Source organism: Telopea speciosissima, chromosome 10 (genome assembly GCF_018873765.1).
Source record: "Telopea speciosissima isolate NSW1024214 ecotype Mountain lineage chromosome 10, Tspe_v1, whole genome shotgun sequence".
In the NCBI taxonomy this organism is placed as follows: domain Eukaryota; kingdom Viridiplantae; phylum Streptophyta; class Magnoliopsida; order Proteales; family Proteaceae; genus Telopea; species Telopea speciosissima.
The window spans coordinates 63,352,065-63,364,659 of NC_057925.1; the positions used below are offsets into that span (position 1 = coordinate 63,352,065).

General features: G+C 42.2%; 1 protein-coding gene across 1 annotated transcript in view; it reads left to right on the forward strand.

Annotated features, from left to right (window-relative positions):
• Window positions 1–12,595, forward strand: part of LOC122644266 (guanine nucleotide exchange factor SPIKE 1) — a 164,774-nt gene that overhangs the window by 41,544 nt on the left and 110,635 nt on the right. Inside the window, exons 11-13 of the mRNA XM_043837907.1 lie at window positions 911–1,078; window positions 1,152–1,343; window positions 2,048–2,091. Coding sequence (XP_043693842.1) covers window positions 911–1,078; window positions 1,152–1,343; window positions 2,048–2,091 — 404 coding nt within the window. The remainder of the gene's footprint in view (window positions 1–910; window positions 1,079–1,151; window positions 1,344–2,047; window positions 2,092–12,595) is intronic.

A 12,595-nucleotide genomic window follows, 5' to 3' on the forward strand; every position in this document is an offset into this window, starting at 1 on the left:
GAATGATCCCCAGGGGATGGAAGATGGCCAGGTGAGACAGAGGAGAAGGGGGAGGGGGTAGATGGTACGGTGAGGGTTGTTGGGGCTAGAGGCATTAATACTCGGGGCATCAATACCAGCGGCGGCGATATTAGAGACAGTGATGCCAGTGGCGATGGGTTGGTCCATAGCAGCAGTCGACCTTTAGGAGCAGGATTTGGTTTCATAGAAAAACACCTTGCAGACCGAACAATGAAGTGGACTTCCTGCTTGAAGGAGAAGCCTTCATCATCAGTAACGTATTGGAAGACGGAGGGGTTCTTCAGCGGAGACTTCAATCCAGATCCTTGCGAAGGCCAACCTGTCCATTTTCTTCGTTCAACCATCGGTGTATAGGGGGTTTCCCAGAATTGACCCAACGATACTGAGCCCAGATTCACACCAGAAATGAAGAGGGAGCCCTGGGAGAGTGATCCAGAGAGGGAATGAGCTGAGATCAACGCTTTGCTGTTTATGTGTTTTATAATTAGTTTAGATATCTTTATGTCATTCGAACTGTTGAACCTTTTGTTTATTCGGATTCCATGTGTTGACAATTGCGTCATGATCTTTACATTCCATGCTGGTGTAGATTGATCAATAATGGTTCCTTCTTTACAATCTTTATACCCATATAAAGTGTCTTGGAGTTGTATGTACTCTTATATGCATATCCATATGTTTCCTGGGTTTTCCGGTATATCCGAGGGTATCTTTATTGTTGCCAATTGAAAACTAAAAAGGGAAAAACTGGGAAGGGGCCCCTTTGATTATAAATTCTGGAAGGGAATAAAGAACATATTAATGATATATTTCGATTAATGGTCATTTGAGTATTGATTTTTTTTTTTTGTTTCATTTCTCTATATTTGATGAATTAATGCATTGGCAGTTCCAAGCTTTTGACTTTCGTACTTTGACAAGAAGTGAGCCATTCTCGCAACTCCTACATTTTCTTTATGTATACCCATTGACAATCAGTTTGAGTCGGAAGAGGAATTTATTCATACGGGTGGAGCTGAGGAAGGATGATGCTGATATTCGTAGGCAGCCATTAGAGGTAAATCTGTTTTGATATGTTAATTTCTTTTTTTAACCACATTTTACTCAACTGTTGGTGCTCTGCCTGCTAGGCAATGTATCCAAGGGGTGAAGGAATATCGCTTCAGAGATGGGCTCACACACAAGTTGCTGTTGGTGCCAGGGTTGCTTGTTTTCATGATGAGATTAAACTTTGCCTCCCTGCTATTTTGACAGCTCAACATCATCTTCTGTTTACTTTCTTTCATATTGATCTTCAAACAAAACTTGAAGCTCCAAAGCCTGTAAGTTATTGTGTTGTGGGTGTTCCATTGTAAGTGTAAGCTGAGAACTTTCTCTTGTTTAATCTCTTTTGATCGCTTGACATGCCGTATTGTTTTGTTTCAGTTTAAAAATCCGTATTTCTTGTTTGTTACATGACCCTGTTATGGGTTGCATACACCCAATTACAATCTGTTTTAGCCTTTATGTGTGGCACTTGGGCTGGCTGGGCTATGTTTTTGGAAACATAGGTTCAGCTTGCCCCGACCTGGCCTGAAATTTCCTCACAAAACCTGCATATTAGGGGATGAGGGTTTGAGCACTGCCTTCGGAGATTGTAGGACACATACTTCATCACCAAAACATCGTGATGCCTGGCATACATCAATGGTGTTAGATATATATATGTATAAGATCATACATTTGCATGTATTTTGCACCTGGGCTGGGCTGCACTAAGGCTGATTGCCAACCGTATAACCTTGCCCGGGCCAACCTTGGACCAAGATATTCACCATATGGCCGGCCCATCACTAAAAATTCCAGCCAATGCCCCCCCTCCAAAAAAAAAGGGTGTGCTCGGATTGGTTCAGATTTAATTTGTTTCTTTTCTTTTGAGAGCCTTTTTGTCTATATAGGAAATTATGGTTCATGCTGAAAAATATATTCTACTTTTGTATATGCACAAACTGACGCATTGTTTATGTGTGGCTATGAATATTTGCAGGCAGTGATCGGTTATGCTGCACTCCCTTTGTCCACTCACATTCAGTATGTGGTGTTCCATCTATGAATAATTTCAGTATTTTTTCTTAATAGAGACTTAATGAGGAAAAAAAAATTATGCTTTGTCATTGCACTACTATTGTCAAACAACATTTTGTGATATTGACTTGCAACGCCTACTTATTGTAGGTTATGATTAACATTAGCATTCCTTTGGAGGCCAACCTGCAAAGGAAGATGGCTCCTATTTCTGCTTTTGTATTTAATTATTGCTAGCCAAATCATATTGTCTGAATTAAATAAAATGTAACTCTGGTTGTTTATTTAAATATAATAACCAATAAGATCGTGGCAGTCCACCCCTCTCTATCTGTCATCAGATTTTTCTTCCCTCAAGTTTTATTGATTGCCAACTGTATTAGCATATTTGAAACATATAGTATGAGATTTACAAATCGTGCATCGATGATGATTTGATGCAGTTGCTTTAGTCATTAATCCTGCATGGATGCCTATGCGTAAGTTTAGAAGGCTCGTATGGAGCAGTTGACAGTCCAATGAGCTGCAATTAAGCTTTGGGTAGTTAAGTAGGTTGGGCTTTTATTTTCTTTGGTTTCATTGTAATGAGCTTAATTTATTAGCCCACAAAGTGGGGATAAAGTTATACACAAGATTAGTTGTTAATTGTTAGTTAGATTAGAATACTTAATAGCTAGATAGAATTCTCTTTTTAGTTTATTTCCTTTACTGACTGTGTGTGCATGATTAACTGATTATAAGTCTTTTTAGGAGTCAATTTTGGAATTTAGAAGGTCTTTCTACGTGTAATACACCTCCATCAATTGGAGATGATTTGAGTAAAAAATACGAGTTTTTATTAAGAGTTTGAAGCTATTGAGCTAAGCATTCAGTATTGGTATCCCATACCTGATTTCTTCTCTTCTTTTCTCTACTCTTAGATTCTTCTTACAAGGTTAGTTTCTGCCATTCTCTTCATGTCAATTTCTAGTTTTGATTTTGTTCTTAGTATAAAGATTGTATCTTTTTTCTGGTTTCTTGAATTCCTAATCCAACTAGGAATTTTCTGAAACATCAAATCTAACCTTTGGATTTTTCATACGTACCATTGGTTTCTGTTCTGAACTTCCTTATGGTTTCAAAATTTGATTTTTTTACTGGTTTCTTAGAGTCCCACTTCAAGTTGGATTTCTAGTTCTACTTTATCTTAAGATTAGATTTGATTTTCTGTTTCTGCTTAGTATTCTTATATTATTGCTGAAATTTGTTGGCCTTTTAATACTCTCTAATTGCTGTTTGTACCCCATGTGATTTGCTATTGATGGTCACTTCTGATCTGTCTCAAAGAATCCTATTCCTAGTAGGATACCCTTATAACTCCAAATCAGACTCATCTTTTTACGAGTTGTTCTATACTACTAAAGTAACCTTCAACCGAAATTTCATTCCTATGTGAGTTGTTGATTATTATTTACGGGAAATAATTATTCATTCCAGAGCAGACCCATCTTCACTGCGTTTCTAGTGTTCAACTGAGTTTCTAAGCCTAATCTCTTAGGTGCCTAGAAACCCATCATGGTTTAAATCCCTAGTTAGCTATCAGAAGAGCACATAGTAGTCTCAACACTGTACCTAATGAAAGAGGGCTTCTCCCTTGCATGCCTATCCAATCTGTTGAAATGCAGTAGAGATGGTGAATTTTTGTTTTTGGATGAATAAAAAAATTATTACTGTTGTAATTTGGGTACAAAGGTATATTTGTCCAGTGGGATATACCTTGTGTTGCCCTAGGGGTATAATTGTAACTTGATCTTCTTATCATTTATTATAAATAGAGAAGGGGTCGTGTCTCATTGACATAAATTCAATTCCCCAAATATTCCATCATGGTATCAAAGCAAGGAGAAGAATTATCTTTGGGAAGTGTGCCCCTAACTCCATAAAACACTAAACATACCGCCGCACTATCCCTCTCACGTCTCTCTTTATCTTGCTCTCTTGGTTTCACCCAACCACCGCCATGGCCTACCGCTGTTAGAGTCTTTTCTCCCTTGGTGGTGATTTTTTCGTCCCACCAAGGAATTTTTTCTCACCCATGAACTAAATCTTTTTCTCCTTTTTTGAAGATTTTCATGTGGCAAGTGTTTCACATATTTTCTTGAGATCAACAGCCATGTCGGATGAGTCGACTGCATCTACCGGACAGGAAGGAATAGTCCAGCAGCGTGAATGCAACTTTCCTTCGTTCCCTACGAACTCTTTATAACTTGATGGGTGTAACTACTTGATGTGGTCGAGATCCTGCTCTCTTGTCGTGGGTTCCCGTGGTCTTTCTGGCCATCTTTCCGGAGCCTCTGTGAAGCCTACTGCTGCTGGTCCTGCTCAAATTAAATGAGAGACTGATGAATGCTTGGTGATGTCCTATCGTCTCACTTCCATTGATCCTGCAATTGCCCAGGGATATCTCCTTGAATCTGCTGCAACCATCTAGAAGGTTGCCAAGGAAACATATTCCCAAGTTGAGAATGAGGCACAATGCTATGAACTCTGGAGAAAAATTCACAATATGCGACAGAATGATCTCTCTCTCTCTCTCTCCAAATATTATTCTACTATGGGTGGTCTATGGCAGACTTTGGACTACTATGGGAGATTTACTGCAACCTGTGATACTGGCAGTCTGGCACTATTCCCTTTCCCAAGTGGGAAGATAAACTCCGGGTCTATGATTTTTTGGCTGGGTTGAATATGGAGTTTGATCAAATCCTGACACTTGTTCTCAATCGAGATCCAATCCCTACTCTTGAGCAGGCTTATGCTCTTGTTGCTCTTAAGGAGAGTCGTCAGACTGCTATGGTTCACTATGTGTTGATGAGAGATCTGCTCTTTACACCAGCCATATCACTCCTTCTCGTGGGATACCTGCCATGGGAATACCTGCCCGTGAGACTGATAGTTCTTCTTCTGAGAGGGCTCCTGTGAAGTGTGATTATTGTGGGAAGGAGTGTCATAACAAGGATCGATGCTGGAAGCTTCATGGTCGTCCTCCTCCCTCCCTCCCGTGGCCGTGGCTAGGGTCGTTCGACTAGTGCTGCTGCCATCACACTAATGCACCTCTCTTCTGACAAGCTTCATTACCTACGTCGTTTGATGACCAGGCTCGAGACTTCTTCTTTAATGCCATCTGCCAGTGCAATGCCATTGTTGACTTCTATTACTATTCTCCCTTAGTCACTTGACTCATCTCATAATCCCTCAGGTATTTCTTTCGGTGGCCACTGTGCCTCAGTTGTTTGCATTCCTTGGATAATCGACTTGGGGGCCACTGATCATATGACTGGATCACCCTCTCATTTTTTTCAATATTCTCTGTTGTCAGGTAACAATAGGGTTTGTGTGGCTGATGGATCCTTATCCTCTATATCATGAAAAGAGTCCATTAAATGTTCCTCTACTTTATCTCTTTCTTTTGTGTTGCATGTCCCTAACTTTTGTACTAATCTTTTGTCTATTAGTAGTCTCACTGGGGATTTAAAATGTAAAGTAACATTTTTTTCAGCATGTTACATAGCGCTGCCGCCTATGTCAGCTTGCTAAAGGGGACAAACAAAACACGGGTCTTTACACTCCACTACCCATACCTCATGCATCCTGGCTAGACATCAGCATGGACTTTATTCTAGGCTTACCACTGCCACATGAACGTTATGATTCGATATTTGTTGTGGTGGACAGATTCTCTAAAATGGCTTATTTCATCCCATGTCGAAAGACTTTTGATGCAAGCCATATATAGCCAAGATATTCTTGAAGGAAGTGGTGCACATACATGGATTGCCGGAATCCATTGTTTCCGATAGAGATGTGAATTTTGTTAGTGTGGAATTCCGTGAATACTGGCTTGATCAATGTGATCACAGCCCAGCCTTTATTTATAATATTGAAATCATATGACAAAAATATAACTAAGCAATGTGGGACTAAAACCCACATACAAGAGTACTCCCATGGACAGATTTACCCTTGGACCCATATTACAACACTCCCCCTTAAGTTGGTGCATACATATCAAACATGCCCAACTTGCTAACAGTAGGAAAGAATAATTTTGTACTGATTCCTTTGGTAAGGATATCAACCAGCTGTTCACTAGACTGAATAAATGGAATACAAATAATTCCTTGTTCCAGCTTCTCTTTGATGAAGTGCCGGTCAATCTCAACATGTTTGGTCCGATCATGTTGGACTGGGTTGTGAGCAATGCTGATTGCTGACTTGCTGTCACAGTAGAGTCGCATAGGAAGATCATCACTCATCCCCAAGTCTTGAAGAAGCCCCTTGAGCCAAAGGAGCTCACAAATACCCTGTGTCATAGCTCGGAATTCAGCTTCAGCACTAGATCGAGCCACAACAGCTTGTTTTTTGTTTCTCCAAGTAGTTAGATTACCTCCAACAAATGTGCAATATCCAGATGTGGACTTCGTATCATCAGGACTGCCAGTCCAATCTGCATCAGTGTACGCCTCTATCCGGAGATGGCCGTGTGGAGAGAACAATACTCCTTTCCCCGGAGCTGACTTGAGGTAACGGAGAATTCTGTATGCTGCTTCCAAGTGAGAAGAGTGAGGATCATGCATGTATTGGCTGACAAGGCTTACAGCAAAGGTGATGTTTGGCCGGGTATGTGAGGTAAATCAATCGACCTACTAACCTCTGATAGCTTCCGTTGTCCACTGGCTCACCTTCCTTACTCTTCAAATGTGTATTGGGCTTCAGAGGGGTATCTGCTGGTTTACACCCAAGCATCCCTGTTTCTTTCAATAAATCCAAGGTATGTTTCCTTTGAGAGAGAGATATGCCTTTAGCTGAATAGGCAACCTCAATCCCTAGGAAGTACCTCAATTTGCCCAAATAAGTTTTTAGCTTCTGAATCTCATGTGCATCACTGCCTGTAATTACTATGTCATCAACATAGACAATCAACAGGGTAACTTGCTGTCCCACTCTCGTAACAAACAATGTGTGGTCTGCATTACTTTAGTTATACCCATATGAGATCATAGCCTTGTGGAATCGGCCAAACCAAGCCCTTGGGGACTGCTTCAGATCATATAGGGCCTTCTTTAACTTGCACACTTTCCCTTGAGTCTCTAAAGAGGTAAAACCCGGGGGTACCTCCATGTAGACATCTTCTTCCAAGTCTCCATGTAGGAAGGCATTCTTCACATCGAGTTGTTGAAGTTCCCATCCTTGATTTACAGCACAAGAAATGATGACCCGTACAGTATTTATCTTCGCTACAGGAGCAAAAGTCTCTTGATAATTGATTCCTTGGGTTTGAGTAAACCCTTTGGCGACTAATCTCGCCTTGTATCTCTCCACAGAACCATCAGCCTTGTGCTTCACAACAAAGACCCATTTACAACCAACAGGCCTCTTCCCATGTGGAGAACTTACCAAATCCCAGGTCTGATTTTTCGCAAGGGCAAGCATTTCTTCATTCATTGCCTCCTTCCATTTTGGTTCGGCTATTGCTTCCTGCCAAGTGTTAGGTATAGAGACAGGGGACAAAGAGGATATGAAAGCATGAAAGGCAGGAGTTAGAGAGTTGTAGGATGCTGAGTGCAACTTCTTTTTTGTTTGCGAACAGCAATGGGTAAATCAAGACTAGGATCAAGAGGGGGCTTACCCGAAGTATGACTAGGAGCAAGATTTGGAGTAGGAACAGATGCCGATTGTGTAGGTGGTGCGGCAGTGGTGGTTTCTTTCTCTTTGTACCGAGGACCATCTGTAGGAAAATCAGTTCCCTGAGTGTATTTCTGTTTCACAACTCTCTCCCCCTGCACCTGTTGCTCAATCTGTCCCACTTCTTGTTCTTGACTTGTAACTCCATCCTCTAGTTCAATAGAAACATCTTCAATGGTTGGTATCTCAACATCTAAAGGAGCAATCAGCGGGACCTCTTCATTACTTTGAGTCTCCCCTTGCAAAGGTACCAGCGGTGGAAAGTAAGCCTCCGACTCCCGAAAGACAACATCCATAGTAACTAACACCTTTCTGGTAGGAGGATGGTAGCATTTATAGCCCTTCTGAGTCGGTGAGTAACCAAGAAAAATGCACCGTAATCCTCTAGGATCAAGCTTAACATGGACGTGGTGATTTCGTGCAAACACAACACAGCCAAACACTTTTGGGGGCACCACAAAGGTGGATTTGCCAACCAACATCTCCAAGGGACAGCGACCACCCAAGACACAAGATGGAAGTCGATTGATGAAGTAAGTAGCTGTAAGCACGGCATCACCCCAGAAACGAGGAGGGACGGACATGGTGAACATAAGGGAACGAGCTACCTCCAGTAGATGTCTATTCTTGCGTTCAACCACTCCATTTTGAGCGGGAGTGTCAACACAAGAAGTCTGGTGTATGATCCCATGGCTGTCCAAATAGGAACGGAAAGCACCATCCATATATTCCTTGCCATTATCTGAGCGAAGAATCTTCACCTTGGTAACGAACTGGGTCTGGACCATTTTGTGGAATAACATAAATCAATTGAACACATCACTCTTGCTATGCATCAAATATACCCAAGTCGTCCGGCTAAAACAATCGATAAATGTGACAAACCATCGAAACCTGGAGGTAGAAACACAACAGGCAGGGCCCCAAACATTAGAATGAATTAAGCCAAAAGAGTCAAACTTCTGTTGTTTGAAATAGGAAAAATACTCCGAGTTTGCTTTGCCAAAGTGCAATCATCACAAGAAAAGTTGTGTTTATTACATTGTGTTACCAGACTAGGAATAAAAGTATATAAAACCCCAATCGGGGGATGGCCCAAACGACGATGCCAATTATTTAACTCAAGTAATGCAAAATCAAAACTAGAAGATGCCGACTGTGATGTCAATGCTGTCCGGGAACTTTCAAGCATGTACAGACCACCAACCACCTTACCACTTGCAATCGTACTGTCCGTTTCCAAATCCTAAAATAAACAATGAGTTGGAAAAATATTACTTTGCAGTTCAAATCCTTAGTCAGACTACTAAATGGACAGCAAGTTAATAGTAAACTTAGGAACATGTAAAACAGAGGAAAGAGTGAGAGGAGGAGCACTGAACGGATCCCTTCCCAGAAATAGAAGAAAGAGACCCATCAGCAACCCTAACCTTGGACTGGCCTGAAAGAGGAGTATATGTGGTAAAAACAGAGGAAGAACCTGTCATATGGTCGGTTGCTCCTGAGTCAATAACCCAAGAGTCAGGCATGACCGAGGTGCAATTCCCACCAAAAGAAATACCTGTGGAAGAAGGTGCATTGGAAGGAGTAGGTAGAGACAAAGCCGAAGCCGCCATGGTAGGAGATACAAATGCCGAAGAAGATGTGTCCAAGCGATTCATCATATCCCGCAGATTGTGTAACTCAGCCATCACAGAGGAAAGAGACTGTTTAGATGGATCTTCAGTGGCAACCTGATTAGCATGAGAGGAACTAGGCCGATTGGAACCCCCCCTTCCACGCCCACGAGTATCCGCAGGACGACCATGAAGCTTCCAACATCGGTCCTTAATGTGCCAGTCCTTCCCACAATGATCGCATTTAATAGGCGGGCGATCACTAGATGGCCGATCAGTAGGAGGAGGACGAGAGGAATTTCCACGGGAAGATTGAGAACCAGAAACAAGGGCTGACCATTCCTGAGTGACAGGATGAACCATGGCAGTGCGCCTCGTGTCCTCAGCCGAAAGTATGGCATAGGCCTGCTCCAAAGAGGGAAGAGGATCCCGATTTAAAATATTGGACCTGATATTATCAAATTCAATGTTGAGGCCGGCCAAAAAATCAAACAGCTGTAGACCATCCTCCCACTTCCTGAAGGCTTAAATGTGCCCAAAAAATCCAATCCCTGCCATAGTGTGCACATGGTATTGTAAGATTGGGACAGAGACAACTCTAGCTGCTTGGTAGTATGGAGCTTCTGACGGAGTTCATAGCATTGGGCTGCATTCCCAACCTGAGAGTGTGTGTCATGAGCCGTCTTCCAAATTTTTGCAGCGGTGTCAAGGAGCAGATAACGACCAGCAATGGTCTGGTCCATGTAATTAACCAAATAGGACATCATCAAAAAATTGAAATTCATCCATCGATCCTGAGCCGATCTAGCCTCTGTAGGCCTGACCTTAGTGCCCGTGATATTACCAGAGAGCCCACGGGAACCAATAGCAAATAAATAGGAATGAGACCACAGAAGATAATTGCTGCCATTCAACTTTATGGGATTCACCGGAAAGGGAACAAAGTCCCGCTGGTTGGAATCGTCAGAACCAGTCGAAGCAGTCGTGATCTCAGACTCGTCAGGTATGGTGGCTGGAGAAAAATAGGCAGAAACAAATCCCCAAAAAAAAATCAGAACATTTATATGGGAAAAAACGAACCCCTGGTGGGAGTCAACTTACCACCAAGGGATGGAAAAAAAATCGAACAAAGTGGAAGCCCTCCCGAGGTGTGTAGAGGTGGCGGAAAATGAGGGAGGGACCTGCGGAGGTGGCGGGAGAAAGGGACAGGGCCGGCGGTGGCTGGCGGAGGTGGTGGAGGGTTGGCGGTGGCTGGCGGTGGGAGTGGAAGTGTGGAGGGGCTGGCGGTAGGTGGTGGAAGTGGTGGAGGGGCTGGCTTTAGATGGCGGAAGTGGTGGAGGGGCTGGCGGTGGGTGGTTTTAGGGCAGAATGGCTGAAAAGAAAAAGAAGAGAGAAAAAAATGAAAAAATTTTACTTCCCATATCCCCGGAATATTTTTGGCTCTGATACCATGTGGAATTCCGTGAATACTGGCTTGATCAATGTGATCACAGCCCAACCTTTATTTATAATATTGAAATCATATGACAAAAATATAACTAAGCAATGTGGGACTAAAACCCACATACAAGAGTACTCCCATGGACAGATTTACCCTTGGACCCATATTACAACAATTAGCAACTTTTGAAAGACTCTATGGATGAAGACAAACACCAAGCTGAAATTCTCTACGACATTCCATCCCCAAATAGACTGACAGACGGAAGTTGTGAATAAAAGCCTTGAGAATCTTCTTCGTTGCCTTGTTCATGATCATGAGAAGACTTGGCCTTCTATTCTTGACATTGCCGAGTTTGCTTATAACAGTTCCGTCAACCGTAGAACAGGCTGCACCCCTTTTGAGATTGTCCTTGGTCTACAACCACGTCGACCCGTGGATTGCTACCACTACGCCCCTCAGAGGCATATTACAGAGGTGTACACTGAAGTTCGTAGTCAGATTGCTCTTTGTATGAAGGCTATCAAGCCACCACGAGGTGACATGGTTATGGTTCGAATTACTCCAGAGGGATTCCCTCTAGGCATTAATCATAAGCTACACCCTCGCAAAATGGGACCATTCAAGGTGTTGAAGTGAATTGGCCCAAATGCTTATATGCTTGATTTGCCACCAGACATGAAAATTAGTAATGTCTTCAATGTGGCTGAAGATAGGAAATCCACTTAGCATGGCGGTGGCTAATGGATCTTTGAGAGTGCAAATATTTGAGAGCCACATGATCTGAATAAAGAATAAATTCCTTGCCAATAAGATAAGGTCGCCAATGCTTGAGGATTTGAATAAAGACATAGAGTTCCAAGTCATAGGTAGAATACCTCCTTTTGGCATCGTTCAATTTCTCACTGTAGAAGGCTATAGGATATCATGTCTGCATCAATACTCCACCAATTCCCACATAGAGCACGTTTCCGTGAGGACGAGTGGTTTTTGCTTTGCTATTCCCCTTTGCCCTCCAGTCCACGCTTTTAGAATCCATCAACATCGAGAATACCCTCAACTCCCCCCTTCTTTAATATGATGTTTGTTTATTTTAGTGTATATATTTCTTTAATTAGTATTTGTGGTAGAATCTATCGAAAGTTCCCTCAATCTCCTCTTTCTTTAATAAGATATTTGTTGATCTTATTTTAATATATTAATATTCTATTGTATTATAACCAAAAGGAACATGCGTAAAAAATTAATGTATAAGTAAGACTTCCAAAGTTTTTCTGGACATTTTAAGATTGAAATGATGACCTTACAAGAATACATTAAAAAAATACTAAAGCAGCTAGGGAGCCTATGGGGGTACGGGGTGCCTAAGCGCTTAGCTGGCCCTCGAACACCTTGGATTGCCTAGCGCTTTGACAACTATGCATTGAAGTCAGGAATGCAACTGTTGATTATGAAGTGATGGAATCATGCAATCGTTCAAGGCTACTCAGCTAATGTAGTCAGGTGGTGAGGGGTTCTACGGAAGAAAAGTGGTGTTTTGCTCAGCTTATTAAGACCATTAGGTAGTTGGTGGCCCAGTTGTACATCTCCTTCCATTGGAAGCCAAGAAGTGTCCATAATGTGAGATGATCTGGCAAAGCAAAGGGTTGTGAGGCCTATGCTCTGTTTTGGGGATGAATTTTCTGAGTAATCTGCAAAGATATATATTGGGGGGTGGGGTGGGGCTTTG